This window comes from Cyprinus carpio, chromosome A16 (genome assembly GCF_018340385.1).
Source record: "Cyprinus carpio isolate SPL01 chromosome A16, ASM1834038v1, whole genome shotgun sequence".
Classification (NCBI taxonomy): domain Eukaryota; kingdom Metazoa; phylum Chordata; class Actinopteri; order Cypriniformes; family Cyprinidae; genus Cyprinus; species Cyprinus carpio.
This window is the reverse complement of record NC_056587.1, coordinates 6404548-6428755: the sequence shown is the minus strand read 5'-3', so window position 1 is coordinate 6428755 and position 24208 is coordinate 6404548. Positions and strand designations below refer to the sequence as shown.

Below are 24208 nucleotides of genomic sequence, written 5' to 3'. Positions count from 1 at the left end.
AGAATGAAATGATACAGAAAACAAGTTCACATCCAGTTACCTGCAGTGGACTTCAGCTGACCGCCAGACAGGATTAGGAAACCACAGTCCTGTGAAATAACAGCTGCTGACAGCCCACTGTCAACCACAGTATGTAAATGAAGTGCACTGCATTATGGGTAATGTGGTTTACTTGGGTGTTAACCTACAGGGCACCCCCTATAAGGCAGATACAGTTACTAATATCTGAGTATCTTGTGAAGGTTAAAAGGAGGAGAGGAGGAACGTAGGTACATACAGTGGCAGATGAAAAAGAAGATAGGAACAGACTGACAGAGGAAATGGGAACCGTGATAAGGGAACCCATTTGAACACTTTTGAGACTGTTCTGAATTTTGACCAGATTCTGGTGAGATTAAACATTATAATATTTGAATTTTTTCTCGAAACAAACATTTTGGTAGCTTGCTACACTGGACAGAATTTTATTAACTGGGACTAATGGATGTTGATAATGTTCTATTTTATAACTTGGAATCTATATTTTAACACTGTCTAGAAAATATATTTTTTTTTATTAGATAATTTTTATTTCGTAGTATTTTCGTTTAACGTTACTGCTTATAAAAAGAGCAACACTTATCAAAATATGTGAGTTTATTGCTCATTATGTTGACTACTAATACAAACTGTAATATGTCAACATTACATAATTTTATTACATATAATTGCATATTAATAATTCACATAATATTTTGTAATGTTAATATAGTGTTGTTTTAATGTAATTATATTGATATTAAGTATGTGCATGTTTACAATTTTTATGATATAAAAATGTATGATATTATAAGTCTTTCTTGCTCTCCTGGTCAGTCTGTCAGTAAATGGGCCAGATTGTATTATTATACTTAACTGTTTTTAATTAATTCTTAAAGTCACTATGTCCTTCACTGCTTTTGTCTGTTAGCAATTTTCACTCTCTACTCTTGTCTTCAGCTCTCTCTCGCTCTCTTGTCTTTGAGCTTTTTTTAAGAAAAGCATGTTGAATAATATATTTTTTGGTCTTATCCTTGATCTTATATTTTATTGATTGATTTCAGTTGTATAGAGAAGATATCATCTGATCTTTCAGAACTGAGCTGTGGGGTCAGGCTCTGTGAGATTTAGGCCACGGTTGTAAAGTTAAGCCTGCACTGAGGAAATCAGTGAGAGGAATGAGGAAAACAGGTCTTTGAGAAAGAGAGAGAGAATATGTTGTTGTAAAAGTAAATGTTTTTCTGTTACAGAACAATCTCTCTCAGGCTGTCATCCTGAATTAGTGTACTGACTTTAAAAAATGAAGAGGCAATAGCAGAATCAACCTTCTGCTCTCTGTCTGACGCAAGCTCCGCTATCATGATAATGTAATAAATTAGAAAATAATTAAAAGTCTAAAAGTTGTCTAACTCTCTGTCAGTTTTGTGTTGTGTTTTCCTTCCCCACGTGCTCATTACCCAGCACATATATATTCCTGCACATATATGGTTTTCCTGTTCATGGTCTCGTTTTGTCTAATTAGTTATTCTGCGCACCTGTGTTCCTCGTTATTGCCTCGTTAAGTCATGTATTTAGTTCCAGTCTCTGCATTCCTCCTTTGTCGTGTCTACCAGTTGTGTACGTGTGTCTTCCTTCCTTTCCAAGTGTGGATTTACCCTGTGTGTTGGATTTAATAAATGACATTTTCGTTTATCCACGGCTCCTTCGTTCCTTTGGGCAGCGTATTGTTACACACTCAGGGGGTTTGTTAAATTATTGGTCATTCAAGGGTATTTGTGTGTGTGTGTGTGTGTGTGTGTGTACGCGCCAATATTCAAGCGCAGTGTATAAATGCTGTCTTATAGTGTGAGATGCTCTGTAGAAGAATGTAAAATCTCTATACAGTATGTCCAAGACTGCAGCTACACATGAAGTGGGTTTGCATCTGTCTCTATTTTGAATGCATGTCATAAAATTCATTCTAATAAATTCTAAATTAATTCTAAATGTAATTGCTAAGAAGTCATTAACAGTAATGAACATTAATAAGCATAATATTTAACCTAATATGCTTACATATATATTACACATAAAATTACAGACTTGCGTGCACAAAAGTATATACATACATATATAAATATATGTGAGTGTACAATATATATTTACGTATGTGTGTGTATATATATATATATATATATATATATATATATATATATATATATATATATATATATATATGTGTGTGTTTGTGTGTGTGCACGCTTAGTCAGTTAAAGGGTTAGTTCACCCAAAAATTTAAATTAGCCCATAAATTACCCACCCTCAAATCATCCTAGGTGTATATGACTTTCTTCTTTCAGATGAATCCAGTTGGAGTTATATTAAAAATTGTCTTTGATATCTCAAGCTGTTTAATGGCATTCAGTGGGTGTTGCAGTGCATCAGTCCAAAAAAGTTAAATAAAAAGCACCCATCCTTAATAAAAAGTGTCTCACACAGCTCCGTGGGTGAACAAAGTCCTCCTGTAGTGAATCAATGCGTTTTAGTAAGAAAAATTTCCATATTCAAAACGTAATAATCACTGTAATCTAGCTTGCGCTCATGGAAGCAGCTCTGGGCGGATGACATATGAGGTTGGCTTTGCGCATGTGCTGCTCAGAAGTGACGAATGAGGTCAAAACAAAACAATGGTAGAAGTACAAAATGAGGATTTGTAAAGAAGAATGTCGGAGGATTTCGATATAAGCCAAGAGGAGACTGGTTTCCTTTGCTAAGGTAAGGAAACTTTGCTTCCTTTGGTTCTGTTAACAAACATTGGTTATCACGAGACTCACCAGTGCATGTGCAACGCCGAACTCATACGTCATCAGCCCGGAGCTGCTTCTGTGTACAACTGTTGGCACAAGCTACATTAAAGTGATTATTACGTTTTGAATATGGATATTTTTCTTACAAAAATGCATCAATTCGCTACAGGAGGCCTTTGTTCACCCCCCGGAGCCCTGTGAGACACTTTTTGTTTATTTTTATGGATGGGCGCTTTTTATTTAACTTCCTTTGGACTGATGCACTGCAACACCCGCTGAGTGCCATAAAACAGCTTGAAAGATCAAAGACAAATAACTCCAACTTGATTCGTCTGAAAGAAGAAAGTCTTATACACCTAGGTAACTTGAGAGTGAGTAATTTATGGGCTAATTTTCATTTTTGGGTGAACTAACCCTTTAATCCACATACTTGTATCTGCTTACTTATTTAATGTACTGTCCTTTTTTCATACCATTAGTAAACAATCCTTACTACAGACTACTGGTCTACTGTATAATAATTGTTCATGAATAATAAAAAATTAAAAAAAAACATTGTCAATTATTAGTGAATAAGAATAATAGCTGAGTTGAAACGGATAATAAATTCTGGCCTATAATTTAATATGAACATCCAAAAAAGTTCAAAAACTCTTTCTGGACTCATTTGTAAAACAAACCTACAGTAAATTTACATTTTGAGTAATGAAGAACACTGCTCATACTGCAATGTTTTAAATGTAATTTATTGGTAGGACTCACACATCAGGTCTGAATCATACTATAATGGTTTGGTTCATTGAGTTCTGTACTGAAATTGTATCTTTTTTTAGCATGTATACAGCTACCAAAAACAGTTTTGTGTTTATGTACTTTGTTTGTTTATTTATGCATGCATGCTCATTTTTTTTAGATATATTTATCTGTTGTTTCAAATGCCTTATATAAATATACAAATATTTTGAGTTGTATCATATGTTTATTGATTATTTTTTGTTGTTGTTTTTGAATGGGCATGTGGGGGCTGAATCTGATCCCTTCAGTCTTGCACCATGTGGGATCTGTGCTGCTCAAGAATGTATGTATGTAGGCGTGTGTATTGGGTGTAATGGAAGAAAGGTGAAGAATGTCATGGTGGATCACTTCCTCCTTTACTGGCCAAAATCAAGAGTGTGTGGTCTATCCTGATGGACAGTCCATTATTTTTGCATTTGTATGCTCATGTAACTCACCAAGAAATTGAAATTGATGATGATTATTTTTTTAATGGCCTCCATTTAGTTTGCATCGCCCACTTCTAACCGATCCCCATGATCTAATCAAATCCTAATGTACTAAATCAAGAACCACCCCATGTCATTTTGCCATTAGATTCATGATGACCTTAGTCTGTCCTTTCTTTCTTTTGGGATGTTTGGCTCTTTTTTAAAGTTGGTGCAGTATAGTTGGGAACTTTGAGTACTTTCGGGCTGAAGCTTGTGCATGTGTGTGTACTCTATGTATGACTGAAAGTCTCTCATGGGAGCACTTTTTCCATTCTGCCCTGTTAGACAGCCTAACTGTTTCTGTCTGACATATACAACTGACTGTAACTCACCACCACACACACTTACATTGATTCACTTCACATTCCTACTTCCACAAGTATGTACGCACAACCAGTGAACCAGTGATCACTCCAAAAGATGTTAAATCAGAACTTCTGTGTGAAATCAAAGGCTTTTCCCCCTTTAAATTGCAATTATCCACATTACCCATATTTGCTTTGTTCACTGCAGATTTTCCTTCCACTGATTTCCTTCACTCTGGTGATCAATGTGGGTGTCGTGGTCATTTCTGTTCCTGGTAGAAACCCGCATTCTGTCTTTTCAGCTGTATGGGGAATATCGGGAGCAGCTGGGTAATATTGCCAGACAGGAGGCCACACGTCTGTTGACTGAAAGGCAATGGAAGAGACATGCTGGCAATGCCAAGGCAACCAGGAGAGACCACGGTCAAGCACATCATGCCAGTCTGGATGTTGGGTCCATGACTCCTGGTTTAAGCCCCTCCTCCTCTACAAAGAAGCCACACCCCTATTCCAAATGCCAGGGTGAGTGACTAAAGAAAACCCATTTTGTTTACCTAGAAATCAAATACACTGGTCTAAAGTATAGATAAAATGCAATGTCTAGTGTGAATAGCAATTAAAATATGTTTGCATTGCAGACTGCCTGGCCCGGATCCAGAGGTATATTGTGACAAAGTTGGGCGAGGACTGGATCTTCCTGGTTCTTTTAGGTCTCACTATGGCTCTGGTTAGCTGGAGCATGGACTATGCCAGTGCCAAGAGCCTACAAGGTATAGAACAGTGCAGTATGTGCCTATTTGGTGACACTTAAAGCCTGTATATATTTAAGCAATAAGGTTTGAGAGGCTCTGCTATATTGTAATGTAATTGTGGCTGAAGGCTGTTGCTGGGCATAGTTGGCCTTAAGTTGAAAGTGACTATGGTATAATGTTGTTCCATGATATGGATTTGGTTATACCGTGGATGCCGTTTGGGAACCACCGGCCAACTCAACCACACAATATTTAATTTAATTCATACAGGCCTACATCATGTTGCACATTTGCACTTTTTGAGAAAAACAATGGCACAATAAAAAAAGACTTTTCAGGTCTATATCCAATCCCTCACTTTGTCTAGTTATATAAGGTTAAAATGTTTTGCCTGTAATTTTTTTCCTCATATCGCAATATAATATCGATATCGCCTGGACAGTGTAAAATATTGTGATATGAATTTTAGCTTATATCGCCCACCCCATTACACAGTAATGTTTAAAATTGAAATACTCTCCTTCTGCTTGAAATTAGACAACCATTCACAAGTGTTTGGTCAGTAAAACTGTTCTGTTTTGAAAGAAATTAATACTTTTTCTTACTCAGCAAGGAGGCATTAAATTGATTAAAAGTGACTGTGTGGCATTTGGTAACATACAGTACAATAATGTCCCATTAGTTAATGTTAGTTAATGTTGTGAGCACAATGAGCAGTCTGTTTGTTATAGTATTTATTAACCTTTATTAACGTAATTTAATATAATAAAATTTAATACAATATACAGTACAAAACAATACAACATTGTTAGTTCATGTTACCTCAGGTCCATTAAATAATATTAACTTTAGATTTTAATAATGTGTTAGTTAATGTTGAAACTAACATTAAGATAAACGCTTTAGAAGTGTGGTTACACTTTACAATAAGGTTCCATTAGTGTTAGTTAATGTGAACGAACCACAAACAGTACGTTTATTACAGTATTTATTAATCTTTGTTAATGTTAATGAAAATACAGTCATTCATTGTTAGTTCGTTAATTCACAGTGCATTATCTAATGTTCACAAGCTCAATTTTGATTTTAATAATGCATTAATGAATGTTAAAATTAACTAAGATTAATAAATGCTCTAGAAATATTGTTCATTCTTGGTTCATTTTATCTAAAGTAGTTAACTAATAAACCTTATTGTAAAGTGTTACTAGAAGTACTAATAATGAACTAATGTCAACTAATGAACCTTACTGTAAAGTGTTACCGAAATTTACAATGTTACAAAATATTTTTTTTTTTAACATTGGTAATAATAAGAAATGTTTCTTCAGGAGTAAATCACAATATTAGAATGATTTCTGAAGGATCATGTGAGACTGGAGTAATGATTCTAAATTTCAGCTTTCTCGACCCAGAAATAAATTATATTTTAAAATATATTAAAATATACAGTAAAACAGTTATTTCAAATTGTAATAAAAATTCACAATATTACAGTTTTACCTGGGTGAGCATAAGAGACTTATTTCAAAAATATCCTACCCAAACTTCTGAAATCAGTTATAGTGTATATTCTCTGATATGTAAACTGAGGATAATTGTTGGCTTCTATGGATGGCTGTGCAGTGATATACACAGTAGCTGTTTCTATCATTTACTTTTTAGCAAAGGTGGAATTTCCAAACATCATAATTTTTATCATTTTAATAAAATTATTTAAAAAATGTAATCAAATTTATTTAATTTAAGTCTAAAATTTTGTCATGTTTCAAAAAACATAGCATCACAAATAAAAGAGAGTAATAACATCTGCTTATGAAACAGTTGAATTAAAATGCAAACCTTGTCTATATACTGTATGTCTGTATATACCAGACATATAACTATATTATATTAAAAGTATAGTTTATCCAAAAATGAAAATTCTGACTTAATTTACTCACCCTCAGGTTGTTTCAAACCTGTATGAGTTTCTTTCTTCTGCTAAACACTGGAGAAGATATTTTGAAGAATGTGGATAACCAAACATTTGCTGGTAGCCATTGCCTTCCATAGTATTTTTTTTTCCCATGGTAACACTTTAGTTTAAGTATCAATTCTCACTTTTAACTAGCATGCATATTACGAGCATATTGGTTGTTAATTAGTGCTCACAGTGGGTATAGAAAAGAATCACCCCCTTTTAAAATAATCACGTGTATAAATACTGTATAAAACACATATACTATTAATGCCTTATTCTGCATGACCTATTCCAGATCCCTCAACAGTAATCAACTTGACTCCAGTCCATTAATTAACGTCTTCTGAAATGAAAAGCTGCGTGTCTGTAATAAATCAATTTTTAGATAAACTATTCCTTGAATACCATTACAGGCTTCAAATGGTACCATGTTTGAATGAAATGAAAGAATGAATAGTAATGAAAGACTTGTCTAACAGATTAAAAATATTGGTAAAAAAACAAAAAACATAACAAAAACACTTCAATATTTTTCATCCCCATTCGTAATTATTATGGGACCTGCCTTAGTGTGATCAAATAGACAGTGTCTTACAGCAGAACTTCTCTTAAACCTGTCTGTTTTTCTCTCTCTCAGCATATAAGTGGATGTTTGGAGAGCTGAAGGAGAATGTGGCTCTGCAGTATCTGGCCTGGGTCTCGTATCCCATCATTCTTATCGTGTTTGCATCCTTCTTCTGCCACCTGGTCTCTCCACAAGCTATTGGTTTGTTCATCTCATCGTCCTCTAATTCCTGCTTTTATTACCTTGTATTATTTCTGTTTGTCCTCCGTTCTTTACCCTTGCATTCACATCTTTATTTTGGTTCTCTGCTCACAATGTCACAAATCATTTTTGTGTCCCTCTGTTCTGTCATCTGTACTCAGCTATTATGCTGTATATTAAATTTTTGTCTAGTTTTTGTCCTCAGTCCACCTTAACCACCCACAACACTTCAAATCTTCCTGCCCTCTTTTCAAGATGTGATCATCATGGCCTTGTTTTCTCTTTCTTTCTCTCACCTCTGCACGCCAGAATTGTTTTGATAGCTTTCTCATGTGCTCCACATCAGACTAGAGGATACACGCCAGTCTTTTTTCTTCTTTTATAATCCGTGTGACAAGATCTACACTCTGTGTGAAATTGTGTTTGTGTTTTATGGATTAATTTCATACGCATCGCTCCCTCTCTCTTGAAAATCTTTTCTCTGTCCCTCAGGCTCTGGGATCCCTGAGCTCAAGACCATTCTCAGAGGTGTGGTGTTAAAGGAGTATCTGACGCTCAAGGCGTTTGTGGCTAAAGTCATCGGTCTTACGGCTGGGCTGGGCAGTGGTATGCCCATCGGGAAGGAGGTGGACCTCTGCTACTTTATCATTTAAAAATTTTATAGAAATATATAAATGTACAATATTTTATTGAAATATAAAGATCTTTTTACATCTATCTTTCTGTCTGTCTGTCTGTCTCTGTCTGTCTATCTATTGTCTGTCTGTCTGTCTGTCTGTCTGTCCATCTATCTGTCTATCTGTCTATCAGTTTGTCTTTCTGTCTGACTATCTATCTATCTATCTATCTATCTATCTTTATATCTTTTTTTTTTTTTTTTTTTTTTTTTTTTTTTTTTTTTTTTTTTTTGTTTTTTTATCTATCGATCTATCTATCTATCTATCTATCTATCTATCTATCTATCTATTCAGTTCAATTCAATTCAATTCAATTCAGATTGCTTTATTGGCATGAATGTAAATGATACAATATTGCCAAAGCTTAGTATACATATACAAAATAATAATAATAATAAAAATAATAATGATTAAATGAACATCACAGTAATGGAACTGAATATTATAACAATTATAATCAATTATATGATTATAATCTATCTATCTATCTATCTATCTATCTATCTATCTATCTATCTATCTATCTATCTATCTATCTATCTATCTATCTATCTATCTATCTATCTATCTATCTATCTATCTATTGTCTTTCTGTTTCTATCTATCTATCTATCTCTCTATCTCTCTATCTATCTATCTATCTATCTCTCTATCTATCTATCTATCTATCTATCTATCTATCTATCTATCTATCTATCTATCTATCTATCTATCTATCTATCTATCTATCTATCTATCTATCTACAAACCTGTCTGTCTCTCTGTCTGTACATCCATCCATCCCATTCTCTTATTCTCATATTCTTTAGTTCTGTTCGTACATTAGTTCAGTATCTTGCTAACTGGTTGCATCACTAATTGCGGGTCTTTGTTTGATTCAGAGAAATTAATTTTGTTAGATAAACTCTCCTCATAGATACAGTATATTGTTCATCTTCTGTAATTTATTGATTAATATTCTCCATTACATCCTCAGGGTCCTTTTGTGCATATTGCCAGTATATGTGCGGCAGTGCTGAGCAGGGTCATGTCCATCTTCACCGGTGTGTATGAGGTAAAAATCAGTCCCTGTGAGCATGTTCATCTGTGTGAGTGTGTGTGTGTGTGTGGCACGAGAGTGTGAGTAACTCTTCAGAAGCTGCTGATCTAGGATCAAGTTACCTCTCATTGGCATATCAATTCCCACTCCACACCACAGCCATCATGAGTTATTTTATGAGTAGACAGATGCCAAAACCTGTCTCTGATCAACAGTTAACGATTATGATGAACTTATCATGAGCTTTTGAATGTTATACTCAGTTTAATATTACAATTTGTGTGCGTGTCTAATGTTTATGAATTAAAATAAATGCTAGACATACTAATTGCATATTTCTCTTCTCTCATTCCCTGTATTCTCTTTTTATCCCTGTCTCATTGTCCCTCCCCTAACACCTCATTATTTTCGTCTGTCTGTATTAATAGTGATGGTATTTTTTGGCATGTGTCTTGAATGTGTGTCCTGATGCTGTTATTTTAACCCCATCCAAATGACCCAGAATAGTGCCCATGTTCAGGATCTGCTGGTGTGTGCCTGTGCCGTGGGAGTGGCCACCTGTTTCGCCGCCCCAGTGGGAGGCAAGTCACGCCCACTTTTACCCAGCATGCATTGCATTGTGCCATGTATACGCACTGTACACTGAACTTCACAACATGATGTTTGTCTTTCTCATATTCTTTCTCTTTTTTAGTGTATTTACAGTATGCTTAGTTGGTACGTGTGTAAAGCTTTGGTTTGCCTTTCTTTGCCACACAGTTGTGTATTCACGTAATCCTTTTGTTTTTCCTTTGCTTCTCTTTATCCATCATTCCCTTTATTTCTCTTTCCATTCGGCTCTACTCTTTTTTTATTCTTCTCTCTCCCTCCCACGCAATGTACCCGCTGACATTCCTTATCTATTCTTCTCTTTACATCCCTTCATCTCCCTCCCTTCTAACCCTCATTCTCCTTTCTGCCTTCTCCTCAAACTCCCTCTCTCTCTTTCTCTCTCTTCTGTCTCGGTGTCAGTAGAACCCCTATGGTTACACAGACATACTGACAGTAGGATGTGCTGTTGGGGTGGGCTGCTGTTTTGGGACTCCCCTTGGAGGTAAAAATCTCTCATTCCTTCTATCCCTGTAGTTTTCAGTTCCTCTTCTTCTTTTTCAGCTTGATGCCTGCTGAATAATTAACCTCGTCAACACTTCATAGTTAAAAGCCCCCCGTGTGTTATAAATTTATATTCTGTGCATGTTTTATTTATCTTAAACAGTGTGTTCTCTCCGAGGAGAGCATGATAAAGAGCATGCCAGAACATTTGAAGAACTTTTAGAGAGTGCATGTGGATTTCGAAAAGTGTTTGTGTCTGAATGTAAATTCTTTTAAGCTTATTTAATTCTCTAATGAAGTATGATTTTTTTTTGATGATAATATACTTTTGAAAAGCTTAATATCCAGAAAAGAACTATAAGCCATTGGCCAGTTGATTTGACTGTAGGTGTAAACACTTTAGCATTAATGCTACTCTTATTATTAAATTATCATTATTTTAGAGTACACTTTTTCAGCGGCCTTGGTTCCAGAAGTTTTTTTTGCCATAGGGATTAAAAAATAAATACATTTGTGTTAATGAGCTATGAGTTATGAACCAAACTAACAAGCTACAAGGCTACAAGGTGTCCCATGAAGCATCGTGAATGACATTATCGAAATTAAAACAAGGGAGAAAAATAAATCTATTGATTTAAAGATGGTGGTTATATATAGAAACAATATTTTTTTATGTTTATTGCAAAACATGCAGTTTGAGAGTAGTGGGAAGTAGAGTGTAGGGAGATTGGTGTGATATTATGTCATTCTCTGCATTTCATGGCAGTGGTCAGGGGCAGAAGTGCTCTTTGGAGATGATTTGCTCATCGGATTTCTTTACAGAATCATGGCCACTGTTGTTTTTCACCAGGAATTCCATGGTTAGACAAAATTATTTAAGAAAAAAGTTGAAAATGTAGCTTCAACAAAACTGTAGACAGTTGATTAACATCCTCATAGTGCAGAATAGGTCTTTATTTAAAGGTTTATAAGTTAACATTATAAGACAACTGATACAATGATTAAGATTTTTACTTCTAGAAGCCAAATGTGTTGCTTTCCATGACTGTGGTGGTTTGTTTGTGCCTGTCAATGCTGTCTCAACCACTGGAGTGAGTTTGGGGCGGGGCTATTTGTTTGACTGACCAATAGCAGATAGTGAGAGTGTTTGGGGAAGACTGTTTGAAAATAGTCATTATTTTTGTAATATTTTTTTTTTTTTTTACATTATTTATTATAGATCTATTTATTTATTAATTTATTGTTTATTTACTTTTTAAACTATTATTATTTGTTTTTGTTATTACTAATCCACTCTTATGTTCTGTTTCTAAATTGCTTTCTCAGCTGTTATTTAACTTTCTTTTTTTATCTATTACTAAACTTGCTCTCTATCTCTCAGGTGTGTTGTTCAGTATTGAGGTCACGTCGACATACTTTGCAGTGAGGAATTACTGGAGAGGATATTTTGCTGCCACGTTCAGTGCCTTCATATTCCGAGTACTGTCAGTGTGGAACAAAGATTCTGGTGAGACACACACACACACACAAGCAGATACGATAAATGAATAATAAATTAATTTCATGCTAGATGTCAAGCTGTCCACTGCTTACTGATCTCTATAAATGAAATGCATTATAAAACATTTGGTTCCGGTCATCAGTTTTAATCAGCTGAGCAATGTTCCAAAGGTGCTGATGTACAGTCCAACAACAATAAAACTTTTCACTCTTTCTATCAGTCTGCTTGTGTGTGTGTTTGCATGTTTTAGACAGGCTTTCAGTCTGTTTATTAGTGGTGTGTATTTTTCAGTGACTTATTTTGTAGGTTACATTGTTACGACAGTAGATGTGTGAATCACTGAATAATTCACTAGATTATTTCATTCCGTATAATAGTGTTTCTTTCAGTAAACAGACACCATTGTTGACACACAACATTTCATCCCGCTTTACCTTCATTTTTAACTATTTTCATCGGAGGAAAAAAATAGACAAAGTGTCAATGTTGTGTCTACTTAATATTAATTTAATGTTTATTTAACTGTTGTATAAAAGCATTATTACACAAGCATACTTAGTGTAGTTGTGAATAACAGTACTGATATTCAGAACAACAGCGATTTTGCTTAAATATGACTAAAGCATGTTTGTTTTTTTCCACAGTTACGATAACAGCACTGTTTCGTACAAACTTTCGTATGGACTTCCCCTTTGACCTGCAGGAACTGCCAGCTTTTGCAATAATTGGGTGTGTGGATTAGTGTGTGTCTATGTACGTGCTTGTACAGAATGTGCAGTTATTGATTCATTTTGTTTATATGCACCTAAAAAAAATTGTTTACCATAAATGTAGCTGGATATATTAAGTGAAAGTGATGTGATTTGTGCTCTGCATTTAACCCATCCAAGTGCACACACACACACATTCCGTGAACACACACCCGGAGCAATTGGCAGCCATATTGCTGTGGCGCCCAGGGAACAGTTGGGGGTTCGGTGCATTGCTCAAGGGTCTCACCTCATTCATGGTATTGAGGGTGGAAGAGAGCACTGGTCATTCACTCCCCCCACCTACAATCCCTGCTGGTACAGAGACTCAAACCCACGACATTTTGGTTACAAGTCTGACTCTCTAACCATTAGGCCAAGACTGCCCCATCAAATGTTGTATCTTCAAATAGATTTCACAATTTTTGATCTCTAGCTGATGTTTCTAAATTTATGTGTGTCTTTGTAGGATCTCATGTGGGTTTCTAGGGGCGTTCTTTGTCTATCTGAACAGACAAGTTGTTCTGATCATGAGGAGACCGACGGCTCTTACGCGGTTCCTCACAAAACAGCAAGTCACCATTTACATATGAATAAACTTCTTTCATAAACCAATTTTAGCTTTAAAATTAATTTTTTTTTAATTATTCTATTATTTGACTTGCATTGCATATGACATTGACAGTGAAATTAATAGCATCAAAATTTCATGATACTACACCATTACAGTGGTAATTACATCTGTTTGTGTTTGTTGTAGCCGGTTGATTTATCCTGGTGCTGTGACACTAATTATAGCCTCCTTCACATTTCCTCCGGGCTTCGGACAGTTCATGGCTGGAGAGGTATGTATTTGCTTGGATATACTATACACTTGCGTTTTAAGTTTACATCCGCAGAGGACTGTTACTCAGACTTAACCAGTTCAGAAGCTTTTTTTTTTTCTTTCAAAAGCCAAATTTTAAAAACTATGGAAGTCCATTTCTGCCACTGAAAAAAAAAAAAAAAAAAAAAAAAAAAAAAGGTTATTGCGACTTTTTATCTGACAACTTTTTTTCACAGATTTGTGAGATATAAACTCGCAATTGCAAGTTATAATGTCAGAATTGCAAGATATAGACTAACAATTCTATAGATAAAGCTATAAAGCCCGTTTCCGACACTGAAAAAAAAAAGGTTATTGCTACTTTTTATCTGACAACTTTTTTTCACAGAATTGGGAGATATAAACTTGCAGTTGCGTGTTATACAGTCAGAATTGCAAGATATAAACTCACAATTCTGACTTTTTTTCTCAGAATTGCATGATATAAACTCGCAGTTGTGTGTTATAAAGTCAGAATTGAGTGATATAAACTCACAATACTGACTTTTTTTCTCAGAATTGCATGATATAAACTCATAATTGTGTGTTATAAAGTCATACTTGCGAGATATAAACTCGCAACTCTGAGAAAAAAAGTCTATATCTCGCAGTTCTGACTATATTTCTCAGAATTGCAACTATATATCTCACAAGTATGACATTTTAACTCACAATTGTGAGTTTATATCATGCAATTCAGAGAAAAAAGTCAGAATTGTGAGATAAAAAGTCGCAATTACCTTTTTTATTTTTTAAAATAAGCATTATTATTATTGTGTATTATTATTATTATTATTATTATCTACAGAGTATTATTATTATCTTTAATTATTATTATTATTATTATTATTATTATTATTATTATCTACAGTGTATTTTTATTATCTATCCCTGTATGTCATGTGTGGGTCTCTGTAATCATGAGTAATTCTTGATATGTGTAAAATGTCTGATCATGTGACATATGCATATGTGACGTATGTGACCCACTCCATGTAGAATTAAGCAGCTCTTTTTTTATTCATCTCATGTGAGTATTTATCATATTACCGATATTCCCTGAAATTGCTTTTCATTTTTTGTATAAAAAATGACTGAGTGCACCTTTAATTTGTGAGATTACATCCCTACGCACCAATTCCTACACCATTGTAGGTTTTCACTTTCTGAATATGGCTACTTCATTGTAACAAACATTGTAACATGTAGCCTAGATTAGCTAGTTTATTGAAGCGTAACACTGTCATTAAAGAGCTGCTTGAGACTCACAAGGCAGCTGTTGTTTCTCTTCACTGCTACGTCATGAATGAGTCCTTTGGAAGTCTTTTAATATGTTGAGTCTCTGTTTCTCTTTTGTCACACAGCTGATGCCAAGAGAGTGCATTAATTCACTGTTTGATAACTTCACTTGGACAAAGATCTCGGGTTCACCGGCTCCACCCGGATTGGGTCGCTCTGCTGCCTGGCTCCACCCACAAGTCAGCGTCTTCGTCATCCTTCTCCTCTTCTTCGTCATGAAGGTGCTGGCTTGTTGTTGAAAGACTTTTGTAACCAAATTTCATAATGTATGCTGTGTAATTTCCTTCTGGTCTCCCGTTCGCACAGTTCTGGATGTCTGCGGTCTCTACTACAATGCCAGTCCCTTCTGGAGCTTTCATGCCTGTTTTTACATTGGGTGAGTCATTCTTTTTTGATTAGCATGTCGTGTAACTTTCTGAGACCTAGCTATTAATTTTGCTTATTAAATTTGGACATATCATTTTGTTTATATCTCAGTGTCCATATATGCAAAGTTCTGATGCAACTTAAATAAAACATTGTGTGCTTTTATGTGCTATCAAATATTTAGTGGGTATGGCTAGTATAATATTAATCCTGTGAAATAATAAAACAATTCTCACATAACTTGATACAGAAGAATAAGGAGCTCATGCTCAAGGAGAAAAAAAACATCTCAATTTTATTCAGAGGACCAAAGCTGAGCAAAAATATGCAATTTAGTGTAGTTGCTGATATTTATTTGGCCACATGTAAGATGCAGTTCTGATAGCTTGTAATATAAATCAGATCTTTATAACAGTATAGCAGACTGCTTATATATATATATGCATATAAATATCAGTTTTCGTGCTATATCTTCTAATAATAGCAGTTAATTAGTAAGATGATATTTAAATGCTTAGTTTTATGATTAAAGCTCTGTATTTTTTTATTGCTAATTACTAAATATAATTCAATGCAATAAAATTATGAGTGAGATGTGTAAAAATAAACATTCCCCAAAAGCCTGACATATCATATTTGATAGTAATATTTTGAAATTATTTTTCTAAAAAATGGTGTATGGATAATCAAGTAAACCAAGGTTCAGTCAGGTACAAAGTTGCTTTAGTCCAGTAAGTGTTTATCTTGAAATATCACTAACAATATAAAAGATATTCTGCGTTTACTTCATGAAAATCTGTTAAGATTTCACATCAGAAAGACTTGTGGAGCCTTTTTAGAATGATACTAAAAGCTTTCAATTGCTAAAAAGTAAAAACGATCAATCAGACAACAGAAGGCATGTGAAAGATTGTGTACAACGGGTTTTTTCAGCAAGTTTTGATCATGTTCATTTAAAGGCCTTGGGAATTTGCATAGCAAATACGATATGGTAGGCTTTGCAGGGGAAAAATAATTGCATAATGAGACACATATATATTATTTTTAACTGAGATAATATGATGATGTTTCTGAAACGCAGGAGCAGCATTTGGTCGTTTGGTGGGTGAGATTATGGCCACGCTGTTTCCGAATGGAATTCTGTTTGATGGGATCGTGTACCAAATCCTGCCTGGAGGCTATGCAGTGATAGGTCTGCAAATATTCCCCTTCCAGCCAACCCTTCACACCCCTAAAATCCAGTTTTACTCTTAAAGTAGCAGTTTTATACTTCTCGTATGCATCCCCTTTCAGATTTTCTGCATCTGACCCCCTGCTTCTCTGTGTGTGTGTGTGTGTGTGTGTGTGTGTAGGGGCAGCAGCTATGACAGGAGCAGTCACACACACAGTTTCAACAGCAGTCATCTGTTTTGAACTGACGGGTCAGATCTCGCACATCCTGCCCATGATGGTGGCTGTGATTCTTGCCAACATGGTGGCACAGGGTCTACAGCCTTCTCTTTATGACTCCATCATTCAGGTCAAAAAGCTGCCCTATCTTCCAGAGCTCGGCATTGGCCACATCAGGTACCACTACCAGATCTCTAGAGACTGGTGTATTTTTAGATGTGATGTTGGATCTGAACTGATTATAGTATCTTTGACCTCTTTTCCCTTCGAACAATATAACTTCTTTAGAGGTTTATTTAGATGGTTTTGAAATGAAAAAAATTCAAAGAAACTATTTTGACATAAAATATCTCTCTCTTTCTCTGCATGGCAGTAAATATAATATCTTTGTGGAGGACATCATGGTGAAGAAAATAAAGTTTCTGTCACCTCAGTCCACTTACAGAGAGCTGAACGATCTCCTGGAGTCCACGTCTCTCAAAACCATCCCGCTCGTCGACTCCAAAGGTCTGTGTTGGGTGAACAAAATACTTTGTCGTCATATCGCAGATTATATTTTATTTATATACAAAAATTGTAGTAATTGTGAAAAAGTTCAAAATAATAAATAGTTACTTTGTCAGAAATAAAATCACAATTTCAAAAAAAGTCACAGTTACAGTTAATTATGAAATATTCAAATTTAGTAATTACAAGCTATCACAATTGCGAGATATAAATTCACTCTGCAAGATATACAGTAGTGTGGAAACCCATTTCTGTCTCAGAGTAAAAAAGAAAAAAGGTACTGTAATTTTGAGATGAAGGTAATATTAAATAGTCAGATTATAAAAAAAGTGTCACATTTACAAGAAAAAAAAATCACAATTAAATTCTCAGTTATGCTGTTTAGTCAAATCAAGGTCGTAACAGTGTCTTGAACATTGGGGGGGACCAACTTACCTATATATATATATATATATTCAAAAGTTTGGGATAAGTAAGCTTTTTAATGTTTTTAAAAGAAGTTTCTTTCATCAAGGCTGAATTTATTTGATCAAAAATGCAGAGAAAAATGCCATTTTGTGAATTTTTATTGCAATTTAAAATAAGTTTTATATTTTAATATTCTTTAAAATATAATTTATTCCTGTGAAACAAAGCTGAGTTTTCAGCATTATTACTTCAATTACTTTCATTATTACTCTGCTGATTTATGATTTATAAAATATGTGCTGCTTCATATTTTATTTGGGAGTGCTACTATTTTCAGGATTCATTGAAAAAAAAAAAGTTAAAAAGACAACAGTGTTTATTTTTTAAGACAAGTGTTTTAAACAGTATTTATTCAAAATAGAAATTACTATTCAAAAGTCTGGGGTCATTAAATGGTTTCTTCTTTTTTAAAAAACAAAATTAATGCTTTTATTCGGCAAGGATGTGTTAAATGGATAATTTTTTTTTTTTTTAAAGAAAAGATTACTATTTTGAATAAATGCTATTCTTTTTATCCTTTTATTCGTCAAATAATAAAAAAGAAGTATCACAGGTTCCAAAAAATATTAAGAAGCACAACATTTTCAGTACTGTTAATAAATCAGCATATTATTTAGAATGATTTATGAAGGATCTTGTGACACTGAAGACTGGAGTAATGATGCTGAAAATTCAGCACTGCGTCACAAACTAAATTATATTTTAAAATGACTTTATTTTTTTTTTATTTTTTGATCAAATAGATAAAGCCTTGAAGAGCATAAAAGACTCATTAAAATTAAAAAATCATTAAAAATCTAACTGATTTTGAACAGCAGTGTATATATAAAAAGCTATATTAATGCGCCACTTGACCCATGCACACACACACCACTCGCACACAAATCAGGGCACAGAAACGTATTGTCTACGGCCCGCTGCCCCACGACTTTAATTAATAATAAAATATTTTTGATACTGGATTGCTACATTATATTACTCAACAACGATGAGGTCAAATCACTGTTTTTAAGTAATTAAACTCACAGCTTTATTTTTTTGTAGAAAGAGATGCACAGATGCAGGTAAACCCTGCCTACTTTGATTTGATTGGTCATCTCAGTTATTGCAACATTGACGAGCGCTGTTAGACCGCAGAGGCAGAGCAGGCTGCAGATATAACTTTTAAAGGTTTTCGTCATCCTAACAAGAGAGCTGCTTAAATATATCTTTTAAAGGTTTTTTGTCATCCTAAGATATTGGGGGGACAGTTTGGCAACTTTTAATTATTGGGGAGGACTTGTCCCCCTCAATGTCTGTGGTGGTTACGGCCCTGAGTCAAACTGAAAGATATAAACTTTCAACCATGAAAAATAGTCACAATTAAGAGAGATAAAGTTACATCGCAAGAAATAAAGTCAAACTGTGAGATATACAGTCACAGTTGAGAGAAATAAAGACACAATTATAAGAAAACAGTCGCAACAATGAGATATAAAGCCACACTGGAAAATATAGAAGCCCATTTTCATCAAAGAGTACAAAATAAAGGTAATTATGAAGTAAAGTTAAAAATAATAAAGTCACATTATAAGAGCAATTATGAGAATTATGAGAAATTGTCACAATTGTTAGATATAAAGTCACATTGTGAGGAATAAAATTGCAATTACGGGACACAAAATTGCAATTATGAGATATAAAGTTATGATGGCTTTTTAGACTAATATGTGCAGAAGTGTGATGATTCTTTTTGGCAAAAATGTCAAAAAAGTCAATTATTTTCCCACGTTCAGAGTCAATGATTCTATTGGGCTCCATTGAGAGATGTGAACTTCAGGCTGCCTTGGATTGGTGTCTCTCAGCCGAGAGGCGGGTTTATAACCGAGGTGAGGGCGTTTCCAGCCCGGGGTCACAGGTCAACTGGGAGTCCTTCGCCTTTGTGGATGAGGAGGTTGGAGAGGAGAATGGAGACGAGGTGAGAGGAGTATTCTCACACACTGCTTTTCCCAGAAAAACCCCTAAGAGAACATCTTTGTTCTCTTTTTGTTTTGCTCAGAGGCAGATTTTAAGTTCTCTGATCTGACATCAATAAGCAGAACTTTATGCCAAATATATGTTCTTTTCTGAAAATCAAGCAAATTATTTGAGTGTACTAATCGTACACTGTTACTAAAATGTTTAACAGGATAACAGAGTCTCTGAAGAGTGTAACGGCCCGCTGGGGTCCACCAAAACCACAGATATCTCCACTAATCACACCACATCTGGTAAGTTTATATGTATTGTTACCTGGCAACAAGATCTTAAAGGTTCTAACTGGTCAGTATCCAGCTCTACACCAATTCAGCATATAGACCTTGTGTTAGAATGTACTCACAAAACCAATTCAAGCTCATTCATTCCAGCTAAATGTCCACCAGTAGAAGTTTTTGATATCAAAGTTGGCTTGTTTAAATTGAACCGGTGTTCTTCAAATCATAACAGGTGCCCTGCAGTCCATGAGGAGGACTCTTCATCGTCTTTTCTCCTCGTCTTCCTCATCAGGACAGACTGAACCAGAGGTGTGTTTTTTAGCATGATTGTCATTTACTAGGGCAGTGTAACTTTCTGAAGGCATGAGTGGAGTTAACGTGTGTATGAGTTTAAAACTAGGAAATCATCTATGGCATGCTTTTAATTATCTCATTTTGTAAAAACAAATAAAATCTTGTGTACCGTAATGGACCAACAAGTTTATTGGCTATGTGGTAAATGGTCATGGCAAGAGTTTGGATATATCTTTGCACAGACAAAGTAAAAAAAAAAAAAATATTTAGTTTTTTTTTTTTTTTTACATTTTGCATCAAAATAAATGTTCCATGAGATCACAGTTTCAGTTTTCAGTTCGCACCAGCAGGTGGTGTCATACACGCTGTGTAGGGCAGGTGGAGTCGCAAAACGGGATAAAAAAATTTATAGGGTTATTTTTAGTGAATTATGATGTTATCCTCCAAACATTCACGTACTACTTCTGACCCCCTGTCTCCCTCTCATTCCTCTCTCTGTAGAGCCCTGCAGCTCCTCCTGTAGTTGATAACATGACTCCTGAAGAGGTAGGGTGATGAACTGATTTATTTCCACTGCAGTTCAGACAGATGGCTACAATTAGCACATCAGACCCAAAGCTGTCTGTGAGCTGATTATGTTGTATTGGGGTGTTCAGATCAAAGCCTGGGAAGAGGAAGAGCTGGAAAAGCCGATTGACATTGATCAGATCCGTGTTGACCCTTCACCTTTTCAGCTGGTGGAGAGAACATCTTTGCATAAGGTAATCCACAATCCGACTGAGATCACATATGAAATACTGTGTATTATATTGAGGATTTATGTCTTTCCAAGTGAATCATGATTTAGTCTTTATCTGTATTTGAATGTCAGTCCAAAGCACTCATTATTTCATGCCCTCAGGGAAATGTGTTTTTCGATAAAAACAGCACCATTATATCCTGCATTCAGGTGTTTATATGTTAATATCTTTTTCAAATATGTTAAAAATAACAGTATTCTGCATTAATATACTTATATTAATATTATTAATAATAATAATAATAATAATAATAATAATAATAATAATAATAATAATAATAATAAAGAAATAACATATATATATATATAATATATATATATATATATATATATATATATATATATATATATATATATATATATATATATAATTCTATTTATATATTTTAGAAAACATTTGATGTGGCAATTAGTCAAATTTGGCTTAGAGATTACCTCCAAAAGATAAAGTAATTATTGGGTTAAATGAGAAAAGCTTTAAATAGGCAGAAATGTATAGATCTCAATTTCAAAAAATTTACCCTTATGACTGGTTTTGTGGTCCAGGGTCACACACACACACACACACACACACATTTTGGTTTTTTTATTTGAAAACAGACACACACACACACACACACACACACACACACACACACACACACACACACACACACACACACACACACACACACACACACACAAACACAAACATACACACAAATAGAATTAATATTTACAGACTCAGCTTGGAGGTGGCATAAATGCATTTACACTGCAATTACAATTGCATAAATAATGGCATGAGATGAATGGGTTTTAAATGGATATTAATATTTTAGTAATATGTAAATATGAAATTATTCTTTAAAGGTGCCGTATGTAGGGTTGACACCGAGTGGATGAACTAGGTATTGCAGTCCAAATTCAAAATATTGGAGAGGGGATTTTTCACCCGGCCCCTCCTCCTAAAAACTTGGCACACACAGGTTGCCAGATTGACGACACCAACAGGAACGAGTGCACTTGATGAATGAAATGAAATATGCTGTGTTTTCCACCAACTGGCATCCCGGGGTGCTGAAATACAATTGGGTAAACTGGCAGTGGGTGGGTTTGACAAACCAAAACAAACACTGACATTCCGGCCAGGAACGCACATTTTCAAAGGAGAATAACTGACTGTAGCATTGTTTTTCAGATAAACAAGTATGTTAACTTTGCATGTTTCTTAAATATCTGCAAACATATTGTGGTATTTTTATGCTTTAGTAGAGTCAAAATCTTACATACAGCACCTTTAATAAAATGTTTTTTATTATCAGTTTTTTTTTATTATTTTTTTTTATCTTATTTTGATTCTCAAAATAAAAAAATGAAATCTGCCAGTTGGTGGCAGTAAATTCCATTCATTTATTTGATTCCTTCAAACAGCTGATTTATTCAGGAATGGAGTGAATGACTCTCTTTATGAATGAGCCGTAGAATTATTCACCCGATAAGTTCAAAACGCACATTCACTCAGAAATGAAACACTGTAATATAAATATGAGACAAAAACTCATTATTGCCCCAGTATCTTGATGTTTTTTTTTACATCGTTTATCACTAATCAACTGTACTAAATGTAAGATAACCTATGTAGGTCTGTTGCAGGGCTTGTATGTTAAATGCACTAATAATTTCTTAATAATAACTTATTAATTAAATTATCTTTTTTATGTGTTAAATCGACAGCTGTAATATATACACATATACATAAATAAAACGTTTGTTTGTTTGTTTCAGACACACACCCTGTTCTCTCTCCTGGGTCTCAGTCATGCGTATGTAACTAGTATTGGTAAACTGGTCGGGGTGGTCGCACTAAAAGAGGTAAAGATTTATCGTCTCTGTCTACATGCATTTCTGCATACTTTCTATCATGTGCTAGTGTGTAAGAGTAAATCATTTTGCTTCTCTCTTCCAGCTCCAGAAAGCAATCGAGGGTTCGACTCGTAGCGGAGTGCGGCTCCGTCCTCCTCTGGCCAGTTTCAGAGACGCGAGACGCAAGGCCAAAAAGCCTTCTCATTCCCCTTCCGTCCCGTCCTCTCCCACAAGGGACAGAGAGCTGTGGAGTGAGGGAGTGAAAAGAGAAACTCAAGACGATTCTGCTGATAGCTGTATCCAGACAGCTGACAAAGAGTGTGATATCGCCACGGACAGCAGCAGAAGTACCGCCAGCACCTCTCAGGAGCATTTGCCTTCCCCTTCTTCCACAGTCCCTCTCTCCTCTCTTCGTTCTGTGCCTGAAGGAGAGGCGGATGCTGATAGAGAGAGTGATGAGGAGCCTTTATAGGTCTATTTTCTCAAATTCAGCCCTCCAGGGGGAGGCAAACCATATTATGGTGCCGCCTTTGAGCCCAGCACGAGCCACTTGCACAAGACTTGTTGGTTGATTCTCTACTCTCCGGACAGGACTCTCTATACTCTTTCTTTCTAGATGTTTTTTTCACTTGCGTTTCTTTTGTTGTCTATACATTTGTACATATGGACAGTCGGTCTGACACATCTCACTGAATGTCTTCTCTCTCTTTGCTAGTCGATCCCTGTGTTTGTCTGCTGTACCTGATATTATATCACTGTAAAAAGGTTTGTAAAAATTTAGATTTTTTTTCCCCCTAACAAGCTATTTGCATCTGATCTGAACTTTGTCTTAGTGTAACCTAATGTAGTCAGGTTAATTTAGTCATACTTTCCCTGATAAAACTTTTTTACTTTATAGATATGAAATTTAAAGCAATATTTCAGGTTCAACATACAAGTTAAACTCAATTCAGTGTTAAAGGGTTACTCCATCCCAAAATGAAAATTTTGTCATTATTCACTTACCCCATGTCGTTCCAAACCCGTTAATCTTCGGAAAACAATTTAAGATATTTTGGATGAAAACCGGGAGGCTTGTGACTGTCCCATAGACTGCCAAATAAATAACAGTGTCAAGGTCCAGGAAAGTATGAAAAGCATCGTCAGAATAGTCCATCTGCCATCAGTGATTTAACTGTAACGTTATGAAGCGATGAGAATACTTTTTGTACACAAAGAAAACAAAAATA

The 24208-nt window shown here is 34.9% G+C and overlaps 1 protein-coding gene across 2 annotated transcripts in view; it reads left to right on the top strand.

Moving 5' to 3' along the window:
• LOC109105724 (chloride channel protein 1-like) overlaps nt 1-24005 on the top strand; it is a 32114-nt gene extending 8109 nt beyond the window's left edge. For both annotated transcript variants that reach the window (XM_042772254.1, XM_042772253.1), the window contains exons 2-23: nt 4677-4896; nt 5013-5144; nt 7727-7855; nt 8348-8481; nt 9509-9586; nt 10586-10664; nt 12045-12170; nt 12809-12893; nt 13383-13484; nt 13674-13758; nt 15143-15298; nt 15384-15453; nt 16525-16635; nt 16796-17009; nt 17206-17339; nt 19583-19764; nt 19975-20056; nt 20274-20350; nt 20837-20881; nt 20992-21096; nt 22902-22988; nt 23083-24005. In XM_042772254.1, the coding sequence (XP_042628188.1) occupies nt 4677-4896; nt 5013-5144; nt 7727-7855; nt 8348-8481; nt 9509-9586; nt 10586-10664; nt 12045-12170; nt 12809-12893; nt 13383-13484; nt 13674-13758; nt 15143-15298; nt 15384-15453; nt 16525-16635; nt 16796-17009; nt 17206-17339; nt 19583-19764; nt 19975-20056; nt 20274-20350; nt 20837-20881; nt 20992-21096; nt 22902-22988; nt 23083-23451 (2802 nt within the window). In that variant the 3' untranslated portion in view covers nt 23452-24005. The remainder of the gene's footprint in view (nt 1-4676; nt 4897-5012; nt 5145-7726; nt 7856-8347; nt 8482-9508; nt 9587-10585; nt 10665-12044; nt 12171-12808; nt 12894-13382; nt 13485-13673; nt 13759-15142; nt 15299-15383; nt 15454-16524; nt 16636-16795; nt 17010-17205; nt 17340-19582; nt 19765-19974; nt 20057-20273; nt 20351-20836; nt 20882-20991; nt 21097-22901; nt 22989-23082) is intronic.
• The last annotated feature ends 203 nt before the right edge of the window (nt 24006-24208 follow it).